The sequence below is a fragment of the Mesoplodon bidens genome (genome assembly GCF_964165515.1).
Source record: "Mesoplodon bidens genome assembly, chromosome: X".
Lineage (NCBI taxonomy): Eukaryota > Metazoa > Chordata > Mammalia > Artiodactyla > Ziphiidae > Mesoplodon > Mesoplodon bidens.
The window spans coordinates 128,705,024-128,719,972 of NC_138163.1; the positions used below are offsets into that span (position 1 = coordinate 128,705,024).

Sequence of the window (14,949 nt, forward strand, 5' to 3'; positions counted from 1 at the left end):
TAACTGAGTTGGTTTAGGATATGTATACGGCTGTTCCTCTGTATCCATGGAGGATTGGTTCCAGGACCCCAGTGGACACAAAAATCCATGGATGCTCGAGTCCTAGAGGACGGCGTAGTATGGTCCGCCCTCCATACCCATGGGTTCCACATCTGCGATTCAACCAACCACGGGGCTGACCGTATTTGATTGCTACAGTCTGAATTATGTCAGTGACCACATGAATGCATTATTGGTTCTGATGATTACTAGAGAGTTTGGAAATGAATATTAATTGATTACTACAGTATGTTGTACATGACCATTTTGCACTGTCCTAAGTTGTGTAATATTGTGTTTGGTTTTTTATTCCAGGAATCAAACAGTTTTGTTCCAGTGCCTCCATAATCTCAGCAGAGTTCTCCCTATAAACAGTTTCTTCAAAAATCTAAAATTAGGAAGTGAGGATTTCCTACTTGGTCATTTAGCATTAGCTTTGGAGAAGGAATTGGTTACCCTTGGTTCTTTTTCTTCTGCCTTAGTTAAGGTTGAAAGCAACTTGGTGCAGAATTGTGAAGCAAGCAGTGAAAAGAGTAGTGGTGATGTGGCTGCTTTATCAGACACAGAGGAAAGCATCCATCGCTACAGAAAAGAACTTCAGAGAGAAAAGAAGCAAATGTTGGGGACGAACCTAAAAGTGAGTGGTGCCCTTTACAGAGAAATGACTTTGAAATTAGCTGAGATTCAGCTGAAATCAGACCTTGCTGCCCAGAAAGTGACTGATTTATAATTACAATCTCAGCTTGGTTATATTTTAGAATATTTTTCCCTACCAGAATGTTTTGGTCCTACTTGTTTTCATCTTACATTATATGCCTTCTCTGTAAAGATTAAGATTGAGGCTTACTGTAGAATCTTTGGTTTTGAAGATACACAAAATAGCATGCCTTAGAGCAGCACTTCTCACCTGGGCTCATTTTGCCTCCCAGGGGTGTTTGGCTATGTCTGGAGATATTTTTTGGTTGTCAGAAGTAGTGGCAGGTGGGGAGGGCAAGAGAGGAGTGCTATTCAGATCTAGTGGGTTGAGGCGAGGGATGCGGCTAAACTCCCTACACAGCACAGCGCAGCCCCTGACGAGGGAGGGCCCAGCCCACATGTGAGTAATGCCCGGGGTGGAGAAATCCTGCCTTAGCGTTTCCACTTAAGACATAGGTGATGGAACAATATTTTGTTCTAAATCTTAAAAAAACCTTAAATAGCCCTTTTATTATACTCTGCTTAGTAAAACCTAGCATATAAAAATGAGCTTCAAACAGATAAACAAGGTTGTCACGATTCAGAAGTTTCTGTAAACATCAAGCCCCTGTGGAAATTTAAATGGCAGAGTGTCTAGGTGAGACCATTATGGTGGAAACCCTTATTAAATTAAATTTTCTTAGAAAGCCTCTATGAAATTGCATAAGTCTATAGGCATGTGAAAATTTGGGGGCATTTCTTTGAAAAGCATCTCTCTTTCAAAAGGCTAAGCATACCTCACAGGCCACTATTTTTTAAAAATTGAAATTGCCTTTAAGCCATCTGAAATTCCAACTCTAGGCAAAGCTAAAATGTAAAATCCTAACTAAAGTAACTTAAAGAGTATGGCACTCCTTAGGGACTGAGAAGTTTAAAAATAAGTGAAAATTAATTTCAGTTAAGTGATTTTTCAGGGGTCCAGTGAGGCATTTCAAAGGGATAAAAATTCAACCTACTCTCTTTTCTTTTTGGAAAAAATAAGAATTCTGAAGTAATAAGAGAATGTCAGGAGAAGGGAAAAGACACAAAAGGATATGGGCCAAAAGGAATGTTTCTGATCCTTTTTGCTCTAAAATCCGTGAGATGGAAGTTTCTGTCTCAGTTGAAAGACATAAAGATGATTATAGAAAGCGGCATTTCGCACTTGCAGCGGTGAAGTGCTAATCCCCCCAACCCCGTGCCTCAGAAGTGCTTGTCCCTAATGATCTGGTGACACAAATGGGTTTTTAAGAAGCTAAGTTATTACTATCTTGTCTCGGTTTTTATGGTTGTCCATATAATATGCTACCTCTTTTTTTAGTAATCCATTGCAAATTGAGTTCTATAACTCTATAGCTCAATTTCTATGAAATTTCAATGAAAAATATTTCAGACTTTCTGGAAATGAAAATGTGATAATTTCAGGATTAATTGTGGAAGTCTGAAAGCAATGTGTGTCAGTAGATGTAGTGAAACTTCCCAAGGCATGTTCTGAAAGGACAACCAGGTGGAAAATTTAGGAACTAAGTTGTAAAATGGAGGCTGTCAAAAAACTAAACAGAATTTGATTGTAATAGTTTAATAGTTTATCTATAGAAAAGCTAGGATAGTAAAAAAAATAGCATATTGCTTATTTCTTATTTGTAAAAGCAAACAAAAGGTATTAATCTGTATGTACCAAATAACCTCTTTACAAGTGAACTTTGTACCCCAGTATAATTTTTTTTTCTTTTTCTTTTTTCACACACACACACTGTATTTTATTTTTACAAGAGATAAATAAACTGACACCAAGCATTGTAAATGGATGGCTACAACAAAAGTAACAATGATTGCAATTACCAAACATGAAACACATTCATACTATGTCATAATATTGACATTCAGTCCAGTAATCCTCCACTGTAACAGCTCCTTTACTTTGCAGTGAAAATTGATTTGTATATTTTTTGCCTCTGAGTCCTTGTGGGATTTTTTTTTTATTCAAACAGAAAGTCACAAAAATTATAATCATCCTCATCAGTTCACTCAGTCCCATGTAATTAATTTTTTTTTCATCTTGATCTTTTGTTAGCACTTTTATGAATTCATCAGTTTTCCATTAGAGTTCTGAAAATGCTTATTCATTCAGTTCAGCAGTATAGTCAGTTACCAGAAACCTGTACTTGTCAGAGTCTTTTCCATGAATTCCTTGAAGATGAAACCCTTTTTATAGGAACATTTTTGCAAAAGCATCACAGTACACCCAGAACTGTCTGTAAATGACAAAAGACTTAAAAATGACCACGGTCAAAGATCTGATGAAAGTTCATAATAATGCAATTGACAAGGAAATTTAGTTTTTTCTGATATATACATTTTAAAGTAATAACTAGAATTATGACTTATAACATTATACCAGAACATATAAGATTTTTAGAAATTTCATGTAATGTCTGAAACATTTATATTAACATATTTCAATACAAATAACCCAAAGAAAGTTTAGTATTAGTTGTTTTTTTATTTGTTTGTTTGTTTTTTTATACTGCAGGTTCTTATTAGTCATTAATTTTATACACATCAGTGTATACATGTCAATCCCAATCACCCAATTCAGCACACCACCATTCCCACCCCACCGCAATTTCCCCCCTTGGTATCCATACGTTTGTTCTCTCCATCTGTGTCTCAACTTCTGCCCTGCAAACCGGATCACGTGTACCAATTTTCTAGGTTCCACATACGTGCGTTAATATACGATATTTGTTTTTCTCTTTCTGACTTACTTCACTCTGTATGACAGTCTCTAGATCCATCCACGTCTCAACAAATGACTCAATTTCGTTCCTTTTTATGGCTGAGTAATATTCCATTGTGTATATGTATCACAACTTCTTTTTCCATTCATCTGTCGATGGGCATTTAGGTTGCTTCCATGACCTGGCGATTGTAAATAGTGCTGCAATGAACATTGGAGTGCATGTGTCTTTGAATTATGATTTTCTCTGGGTATATGCCCAGTAGAGGGATTGCTAGGTCATATGGTAGTTCTGTTTTTTTTAAGGAACCTCCATACTGTTCTCCATAGTGGCTGTATCAATTTACATTCCCACCAACAGTGCAAGAGGGTTCCCTTTTCTCCACACCCTCTCCAGCACTTGTTGTTTGTAGATTTTCTGATGATGCTCATTCTAACTGGCGTGAGGTAATACCTCATTGTGGTTTTGATTTGCATTTCTCTAATAATTAGTGATGTTGAACAGCTTTTCATGTGCTTCTTGGCCATCTGTATGTCTTCTTTGGAGAAATGTCTATTTAGGTCTTCTGCCCAGTTTTGGATTGGGTTGTTTGTTTCTTTAATATTGAGCTGCCTGAGCTGTTTATATATTTTGGAGATTAATCCTTTGTCCACTGATTGGTTTGCAAATATTTTCTCCCATTGTGAGAGTTGTCTTTTCGTCTTGTTTATGGTTTCCTTTGCTGTGCAAAAGCTTTGAAGTTTCATTAGGTCCCATTTGTTTATTTTTGTTTTTATTTCCATTACTCTAGGAGGTGGATCAAAAAAGATCTTGATGTGATTTATGTCAAAGAGTGTTCTTCCTATGTTTTCCTCTAACACTTTTATAGTGTCCAGTCTTACATTTAGGTCTCAAATCCATTTTGAGTTTATTTTTGTATATGGTGTTAGGGAGTGTTCTAATTTCCTTCTTTTACATGTAGCTGTCCCGTTTTCCCAGCACCCCTTATTGAAGAGACTGTCTTTTCTCCATTGTATATCTTTGCCTCCTTTGTCATAGATTAGTTGACCATAGGTGTGTGGGTTTATCTCTGGGCTTTCTATCTTGTTCCATTGAAACTTTGAGACAAAACAGTTACACTTCAGTTATTTGAGAACGTTTTCCAGATGCTCATGGAATTCTGAGTACTTAAGAGCTATAAAAAGAAACGAAATTGAGTTATTTGTAGTGAGGTGGATGGACCTAGAGTCTGTCATACAGAGTGAAGTAAGTCAGAAAGAGAAAAACAAATATTGTATGCTAACACATATATATGGAATCAAAAAAAAAAAAAGGTCAGAAGAACCTAGGGGAAAGACGGGAATAAAGATGCAGACCTACTAGAGAATGGACTTGAGGATACGGGAGGGGGGAACTGTGACAAAGTGAGAGAGTGGCATGGACATATATACATTACCAAATGTAAAATAGATAGCTTGTGGGAAGCAGCCGCATAGCACAGGGAGATCAACTTGGTGCTTTGTGACCACGTAGAGGGGTGGGATAGGGAGGGTGGGGGGGAGGGAGATGCAAGAGGGAAGAGATACGGGGATGTATGTATATGTATAACTGATTCACTTTGTTATAAAGCAGAAACTGACACACCATTGTAAAGCAATTGTACTCTAATAAAGACGTTTAAAACAAAACTGCTTATAGAAAATAACAGCCTAGAATTCTAGGTGTAGCAAAAATATGCTTCAAAAATGAGGATAAGGGCTTCCCTGGTGGCGCAGTGGTTGAGAGTCCGCCTGCCGATGCAGGGGACACAGGTTCATGCCTCGTTCTGGGAAGATCCCACATGCCGCGGAGCGGCTGGGCCCGTGAGCCATGGCCACTGAGCCTGCGCATCCAGAGCCTGTGCTCCGCAACGGGAGAGGCCACATCAGTGAGAGGCCCACGTACCGCAAAAAAAAAAAGAAGATAAAATACATACATTTTCAGACAAAGACTAAAGGATTTCATTGCCAGCAGGCCTGCTCTAGAAGAAATATTAAAGGGATTTCTCCAGGCAGGAACAAAATAATGCTATATGGAAACATGAAAATTGCAGGAGGGAATAAAGAATGTGTTAAAAGATAAATAGTAAATATATATGAATAAATATTGTACAAAACAATAATTGTCATGTTGAGTTTAAATTATATGTACAATTAAAATTCATGACAACAGAAGAGTGGCATTGCCAAGATTGCAGCAGGACACCCAAGCCTCTGTCTCCCTACAAAGAACTACAATTAGCAATCCACAAAGAAAAATAGCTCTGGGAGTGCTCAAGAGTCCACTTAAGAAGCTTCAGCAACTCAGTGGACCACAAACCTGAGAATAACTGTATAAAACAAGAGTAGGAAGAACAGTTTCATTTTGCCTGCATCATCCCAGTACCAAGTCAACACTGCTCAGTGCCAAGAGGGAGCTGCCTGGTCCAAAATAGTTCCCTTTGCTGGGAAAAGGAGAAAGGAATGAGTGATCAGCTTACCCAGGCTTTCAGGGCACTGCACAAAAGACGTGCTTGATTTCATCCTACCCAGAGACTGGCATAGCTGAGACATCTAGAGATGGCTAGGAATAAGGAAGAATGGCAGGGACTACCAGTATCAGCCATGCAGTGGGAGTGGACGTGGTTCCCAGTGGCCTTCTCTGCAGAGGACCCCAGTAGCCTTTGCCACTGAGGACCACGACAGCTTTCAGGATGCTGCAGAACCCCTACAGCTTTCATCATTGAGGACCTCATCACAGACCTCAGCAGACCTCTCCACAGATGATCCCAACAGCTTTCGATGTTGAGGGAACCAATAGCCAACACAGCCACTGTGGACCCCCTACAGCGTCTGTTACCGAGGGCCCCACAGGATTTTGCACTTGCCGACAGCAGCTGCCTGAGTCCCTTCCTGTTTTCCCCTACCTTCTCCTGGTGACCTTGCTGCAGGATGCACAGGACCCGGGATCTGCACTGGCAACTAGCCATGGTCTTTGTGACTGTGTGGGTGTGTAATGCCAGCTTAGGTCCATGCATTACCACCATGTGCATACCTGCAGCTAGCCCTAGTAGATGCATGAGTGCATGCCAAAGCCCAGGCACCACAGCTCCTTGTATGCCTGGAGCTGGCCTTGCATCCTTTCACTGGACCTTACCACCATGCATGTACCTGCAGTTAGCCCCTGCAGCCACACAAGGGCACATTATATAGCCTGGAACCCTGCAGATACTTGTGTGTCCACTGATGGCCCCAGCCCCTGACATTGGCCCTTATCACTGCATGTGTACTGGCAACTGGCCTCTGCCCCCACAAAGGCACCTACAGCCAGTTCCCATAGTCAAACATGCACACCACCAGCTCTGGCCAGAACTATTACCAGTCCCACACCTCTGGACCTGGAGGCATCACTAAGGACCCCAACATTCATTGCAGCCACCAGATACCCTGCAGCTCTCACCACAAAGGATCCTAGAGTTGTCAACATTGTGATAAACAGCTGCCTGAGCCAATGAGACACTATGTACCCCCCAGACCCAGAGACACCACATGCCCCCACACTTGGCACCTCACACCACTAGACCAAGGACCACAGCATGCACCAGCATGCCCTGACTCACAGGTGAAGTTTTTACCTTACTAAAATCAGTCCATAAAATCTGAAAGAGGTGACTCCTTCAGAGGCACAGACACATAACAACACAAGGTTACACAGATCACGATGAGTTGGGAAACATGACACCACCAAAGGAATAAGTAAACTTCCAGTAACTGATCCCAAAGAAATGGAGATCCACAAACTGCCTGACAAAGAATCCAAAATAACTGTTCTAAAGTTCAGAGAGCTACAAGAGGACACAGATTGACAATTTAACAAAATCAAGAAAATGATGCAAGAACAAAGTGAGAAGTTCAACAGAGAGAGAAAACATTAAAAAGACCAAACACATTTTGGAGCTGAGGAATATAATGACTGAAATTTAAAAATGCAATAGCTTCAACAGCAGACTTAGGCAAGAGAAGAGAGAATCAGTGAATTAGAAGACAGTTCATTTGAAATTATCTGGTCAGAGGAGAAAAAAGAATGAAAAGGAATGAAGAAAGCCTACAGGACAACATCAAGCCAAATGATATTCACATTATAGAAATCATAGAAGGAAAAGAGAGAAAGGAACAGAATGCTTATTTAAAGAAATAATGGCCAAAAACCCCCCAAATCTGGGGAAAGATATGGATGTCCAGGTACATAAAGGTCAAAAGTCCTCAATCAGGTTCAACCCAACTAAGATTTCACTGAGACACATTGTAATAATACTGTCAAAATCAAAGACAAAGAGAGCATCTTTCTAGAGAAAGGACAATCAGCAAGAGAAAATAAGCTCATTACATATAAGAGAAACCACATCCCCACTCCCACCCCCCAACATAAGTAGATTTCTCAGCAGAAATCTTGCAGGCCAGGAAAGAGTGGGATGATATATTCAAATTGCTAAAAGAAAAAAAAATGCCAGCTGAGAATACTTTGCCCAGCAAAGTTGAACTTCAGGAATGAAGGAGAGAGAATTATACTCTTAGGCAAACAAAAGCTGAAGGAGTTCATCACAACTAGACATACTTTACAAGAAAGCTAAAGGAAGTTCTTCAAGTTGAAAAGAAAGAGTGCTAAGTAGTAACATGAAATCATATGAAAGTATAAAACTTACCAGTCAGGTAAATATATAGTCAAATTCAGAACACACTAGTATTGTAATAGTGGTGTATAGATCACTTATAACTTTAGTGTAAAGGTTAAATGACAAAAATATTAAAAAATATAGCTACTATAATTTGTTATTGGATACACAATATAAAAAGGTGTAAATTGTGACAGCAAAAATATAAATTGGAAGAGCAGTGTACTCTTGGTGGGAATGTAAATTGGTACAGCCCCTATGGAAGACAGTATGGAGTTTCCTCAAAAAATTCAAAATGGAAATTAAATTTAATTAATGAAAAATTCTTACCCCTCAATTCTCACTTCTGGGTATATATTCAAAGGACATAAAATCCGTATCTTGAAGAAACATCTGCAATCCCATGTTCATTTCAGCATTATTCACAGCAGGCAAGATATGTCCACTGATAGATGAATGAATAAAGAAAATGTGTTATTTATACATAGTTGAATATTATTCACCCTTAAAAAAGAAGGAAATCCTGCCAGTTGTGACAACATGGATAACCTGGAGGACATTATGCTAAGTGAAAAAAGCAAGACAGAGAAAGACAAATATCACATGATCTAACTTATATGTAAAATCTAAAAAAAAAAAAAGAGGAAGGAAAAAAAATTGAACTGGTAGTGCAAGAGAGTAGATTGGTGTGTACCAGAGGCTGGGGAGTGGAGGAAAAGAAGTAATTGATCAAAGGGTACAAACTTTCAATTATAAGACGGATAAGTTCTGGGAACCTAGTGTACAACGTGGTGAATGTAGTTAATATATGCTTGAAGTTTGCTAAAACAGTAGATCTGAAGTATTCTCATCACAAAAAAAAGTAACTATGGGAGGCGATGGGTATGTTAATTAGATTGTGGTAGTCATTTCACAGTATATCAAAATATGTTGTGCACCTTAAAATATACGATTTTTATTTGTCAAAAATAAGTAAATAAATTATTAAAATACTAATATAAAATGCATGGCAACAATTACAAAGCAGGTTCTAAACATATCAGGAAAATGAAAAAATAATAGTTTGTATTAAGCTGTAGTAAGCCAAAAAAGCATTGTAATCTGTAAGTTAAACACTAAAGGTTAATAGATGTTTGGATGGCTTAGAAAGTCCACTCCTAGGTACTTACTCAAAATAAATTTAAAAATAGGGTTTCCCTGGTGGCGCAGTGGTTGAGGGTCCGCCTGTCGATGCAGGGGACGCAGGTTCGTGCCCCGGTCCGGGAAGATCCCACATGCCGGAGCGGCTGGGCCCGTGAGCCATGGCCGCTGAGCCTGTGCGTCCGGAGCCTGTGCTCCGCAACGGGAGAGGCCACAGCGGTGAGAGGCCCGCGTACTGCAAAAAAAAAAAAAAAAAACGCAAAAAAATATATATCCCTCAAAAGTCTTGTATACCAATGTTTATGTGGCTTTATTTTAATAACCGCTGAAGGAAAGAACTCACATGTCCTTCAATAGGAAAACAGGTAAACAAATTGTGGTATAATATCCCTACTATGGAATACTACTCAGAAATAATAGTGTTTCTTAGCCTGGTGGAATAGTAACTAAACTATTAAATTAAGGGCACTGGTAATAAATAGCCTTTGTTATGGTACAAATCCAGTTAGACCTAGATTTTACCTTCTTGAACTTTAAATCTAAAAAGATAACTGAGAAAGATAGATGACAATAACCTCAGCTGTCTAAAACTTTATACAAAAATAGTATTTTATTATTAAAATGCATTTTATTATAGTTATGCAAGATGTTAGCATAAGGAGAAGTTTGGGGAGTAGTATACAAGAACTCTATATAGGAACTCAAATTTAAAAGTTTTTAAAAATGCTTTTTTGTATACATTCTTTCCTTAGCTATGTAATCCCCTTCAAAAAAATGAATTCCACAGATATGTCAAGACAAAAGAGATGAGAACCTGAACATTTTTCAAAGTAAATACTGATATAGAAATTCAGATATATATTTGGAGTGCCTAAAATATTCTCCTCATTGCTTTACTAAAAGTATAATGATTTTGGTCTGTTACAAATTTCTTTTATTTCTATAAAGATAAAAGCGTATATAGAAAATTGATATTTTTACCATAAACAGCTTTGATTCTCAAAATTCCGTAATGCCTACAATGGCTAAAATATTATTTTTAGGTAAGAAACTGCCACATCAATTTTGTTGAAATACACTACCGTTGTACCACAGTTCAGTAATAGGTTACAAGTCTCAATTACAGAAAACCCTTGACAGAGAAAAAAAATATCACATGAAAAGTGAAGCCCCACGCTGAGGGCATAAGCTTGATAAAAGCCAGTAAAGCAGGAAAAAAGGCATCTATCTAATTTCATGTTTTCATTATATTTTAAAATATGTATTCAGAAAATGTTGCCCTCTAACAAGTTAACCCTCTGTCATACGGATGACAAATGGTTATGACATAGGACATAGAACATAAAATAGAATAAAACATTTAATGTGATTTATGATATACATAACCAAATTATTTAAAAAGATTATTTTTCCAGAAGGTTCTCTTTTAATCTGCTACAAATTCATATAGTCATGTAACCAGGCCATGTTAAGCTAATGTAAAGTGATATTAAATGGTGCTTTTCTTATTGTCTGAGGGGTCCCATGAAGCCCTCAGAGCTGAGGCCAACGGGTGTCACGTGTCTAGTCATTCTAAAGACAGGTGATGACTTAATCACCCAAGTGATTGGTTCAGTGCCCACCACCTCTGCCAGCTTATTCAGGAGAAACCCAGAGAGACTTATTAGAAAGATTAGAAGAGAGGTGATTTCTCAAAGTGAAAAGAAATGAGAACATCCTGGTATTTTTGTTTTCTTCCTCGTGGGGTCATTCTCTCCTCCTTCAAACTTAGGTCAAGGGGGTCAAGGAGGCAACAAGAAACTCCTTTGGGGAGATGGGAGGATAGGACTAGGAAAGAAGGGAAGGGACTGGTAAGCAGTGGTGGAGGCAGAGGAAGACGACATGTAAAGCTGAAGAAGTATGTAGATCACAACGGTCTTGTAAAATCATGTTAAGGGGTTCACTAGAAGGCCAATGGGAAACATCTGACTTGTTTTGAACAAGGAGGTGACATGATCTGGTTCGTGTTTCCAAAGGGTCTTCTGCTTACTGTTTGGAGAATGGATTAGAACAGAGCAATACAAAGCAGGCAACGTTAGGAAGCCACCACCATAATCCAGGTGAAAGATGTGGCCTGAACAAGGTGGTGGTGAGGCAAATGAATGGAATTGAGAAACATTTTGGCATTCAAAAGGGTAGAACTTTGTGGTTGCTTGTGTAATAGATTGCCTGTTAAGGCAGATATTGAATGGAATGCCCATGGTGGGTGGTATCCTTGAAATGATCTTCATTGTTCTATAAAAGTTACAGAATTCCTTTGGTGATGTAAATATAAGATGGGAAGGCACCCATTATTCAGTGTGGGATAATATGTGAGAACTCCGTACCTGCTTCCCAAGATTCAAAGTTAGGAAGACCTGTAAACTTAGGCTAGAAAGACCTCTTCTGAGAACCAGTGGCAGAGACAATGAAATCCTGTAAATGCAATGACTGAGGAAAGGGGGCTTGTGAACAGGGACCAAGACAGGGGTTTTGGAGTTTGTGGTGTGACATGCCTCGCAGCCTGAGATGGGCTCTGGAATAGACTTTCCAGCAGCAGTCACTGTACAGAACTTGTTTAAAACACAAAATTGTGGGAGAACTCTGTCAGATAGCAGTCCTCTAGTTGGTTCTCCAGTGGGTGTTTGTATGAAGAACCCATCCTTTGTGTCCTGATCGAACCCCTGGGATTGGGTAAGGCCTTGGAGGCCGCGGTCAATTACGGGGAGGTGTGATATACAGGGAGGAAATGGACTTGCTGCTACCGGCAGGGGTGGAGCCTTCAATGTATAATTGTTCATGCCTGTATTGTCCTTAGTGATGGTGAAACAGGTGACACTGGTTCTAATTGGGTGTTAGAAGTGAAAGAGAAGGAGAAATCAAGGATGTTTCTCAGGATTTTGTTTTGGAATCTGGATCAACAATGGCACCATTCCCAGACATGTGGAATTTGCTTCCTATCCATGTCTTATACTTGGCTAGGTTTTTATGTCTCTATCCAGACACCAGACAGTAACGAATATTTGCATAGTGCTTTACCATTTGTCAGGGGCTTTCACATATATTACCATATGTTATGCTTTCCAATGCCCTGAGAAGTTCACTAGGCAGTCTACTATTTCTCTTTATTATGATAAGGAAATTGAAGCTCAGAAGGGTGGAGTGAATTGCTCTAGGTAGTAAGAATTCCGGCTCTGAATCCAGTTCTTCTTTTTTTAAATAAATAAATAAATAAATAATTTGTCTGCATTGGGTCTTGGTTGCTGTGCGCAGGCTTTCTCTAGTTGTAGCGAGCGGGGGCTACTCTTTGTTGCAGTGGGCGGGCTTCTCATTGCGGTGGCTTCTCGTTATGGAGCGCGGGCTCTAAGCAGGGGGGCTTCAGTAGTTGTGGCTCATGGGCTCTGGAGCGCAGGCTCAGTAATTGTGGTGCACAGGCCTAGTTGCTCTGTGACATGTGAGATCTTCCTGGACCAGGGCTCGAACCCGTGTCCCTTGCATTGGCAGGCGGATTCTTAACCACTGCACCACCAGGGAAGTCCTCAATCCAGTCCTTCTAATTCATTTGCTTTTTCATTTATATATCCATGCTTTATTTCTTACACAAATATTTACTGGGTGCTTCCTAGACCAGTTACTGGGGTAACCTCTGGAGATACAAAGACGTGCATGAGAGTCCTTCCCTGAAGGTCTGGTGCAGTCAGATGCATTCACACATAAGAAAAACACAAGTAGATTTCTCCAAAAGAGTAGAGATTTTGGAAGGGCACAGAGGAGTCCACATCAATGATGTGTAGGAGATGTCAGATGGAGGGGGAAGAAAGACACCCCAGGCAGCTGCTTTTTCTTACTGCAGGTTCCATGGTTCTCTGATTTCAGAATCTTGAATGTCACTGAGAGAAGTGTGAAGTTAATGAGACTGAATTCTACCTTTTATGAAAAATTTGGAAAGAAGTAAGGACTGAATTGAGGTACGGCATTGTTTTATGCACACTGTTAGATTTAATGAATAAATTGTTCCTTTAAAGGTCTTTTTTTTTTTTTTTTTTTTTTTTTTGCGGTATGCGGGCCTCTCACTGTTGTGGCCTCTCCCGTTGCGGAGCACAGGCTCCGGACGCGCAGGCTCAGCAGCCATGGCTCACGGGCCCAGCCGCTCCGCGGCATGTGGGATCTTCCCGGACCGGGGCACGAACCAGTGTCCCCTGCATCGGCAGGCGGACTCTCAGTCACTGCGCCACCAGGGAAGCCCTAAAGGTCTTTTTTTTAAGTCAACTATGCAATTAAAGGAATTATGTTTCCAAGATGGGTAATTTTCTCTATTGTATTTCACAGCTTGAACCCAGAATACTAAACGTTCCTCCAAATTACAAAGCAGGCAAAATAGAATTTTCATAATTAACCAATGTAAAATCATAATTGTTCACCAGGGTGGGATAGAAATCTGTGTTCCAGCAAGTGAAACTATGGTGACCCCTTTGAGCCTTAAGGGAAAATGTTATGACATTTCTATGGAAAGAGAAGTTACAAAGTTAGACCTTTCCATCCCAAGTCAATTTGAGCACTACTCCTTTCCGAAGTTAAATGGTATAATGTGTCATCAGTTCATATTGAACGGAACGTCTTCTGAATTTTCTTGCATCATAATTTGTCTTTTCTATACCTCCACACCCATCTTTTTGTATCAGCTAATGGATGGGAGACCAACACCTACTTCCCTCTCCAAAGCCCTGTGCTGCCTCCACACCATCACTACTGTAAAGGAGAAGACTTCTCCCTCATGCCAACTCTACACAGCCCCATCTTTTCTTTTCCCTTTAAAATGTGAATCTAACTACTTTGCTCTTGGTGGTAAAAGTAAGATCTTCCTTGACGAGCATTCTTAGAAATGGCAAATGAAACGTCAAGGGAAAAGAACACGATTTAGACTGACCCACCTCCAAGGCCAGAACCTCGCCAGTGACACCGTGCATGACTCCTGCTCTGTTGTGGTGTAGGACAGAGACCCTGCTGCGGGCAGAGGCCATCGGGGATTCAGTCCTGGCTGTGACCCTAGCAGGGCACTCTTCCAGGGTGGCCCACCTCACTTGTATCTAGAATGAGAACACCTAGACCTTTGTCTCAGTAAATGTTGGTCAAGTGAATGAGGCCCTGGAGCAGACCCCTAACCTGTCTGGTTCAGTCACTTTGTATATTGGAAACATTCCTCAGAAGGCTTCTCTGTCCCTGGAAATGTATTATCCCTGAGGTGGCCCATGTCTTCTCACTCGCCATACCTCCCTGGGTGATCTCACTCATTCAAATGGTTTGATCTATCTTCTATTTACTGGTAAATCCTAAATTTAGAATTTATAGCCTCTCCCTCTGTCTCCTCACCTCTCCACTGTTCCCTCCTCTCCTCTCTTCAGCTCTTGTCCATAATAATAGACCCTTTGCATTCCCAAGTGTTGAACCTGAAGAATCCATAAACTCCTGGAAACCGCTATGCACATACAAGAGAGAATAGAGAAAAAACAAACACAAAACAAAACCCCAAACAAAACACAAAACAAGCCAACGAAAACCAGGTCCCTCTGACGTCTTCAACCAGTGGCTCTACTTACATGTCCCACCCATTCTTCAGTCTTGTCAGTT

At 40.0% G+C, this 14,949-nt stretch overlaps 1 protein-coding gene across 3 annotated transcripts in view; it reads left to right on the forward strand.

Annotated features, from left to right (window-relative positions):
* FANCB (FA complementation group B) overlaps positions 1–13,709 on the forward strand; it is a 41,835-nt gene extending 28,126 nt beyond the window's left edge. For 2 of the 3 annotated variants that reach the window (XM_081221416.1, XM_081221417.1), the window contains exon 9: positions 355–4,760. In XM_081221416.1, coding sequence (XP_081077542.1) covers positions 355–769 — 415 coding nt within the window. In that variant the 3' untranslated portion in view covers positions 770–4,760. Of the gene's footprint in view, positions 1–354; positions 4,761–13,197 lie in introns of those variants that run through there. The other variant, XM_081221418.1, reaches the window with a different exon arrangement.
* The last annotated feature ends 1,240 nt before the right edge of the window (positions 13,710–14,949 follow it).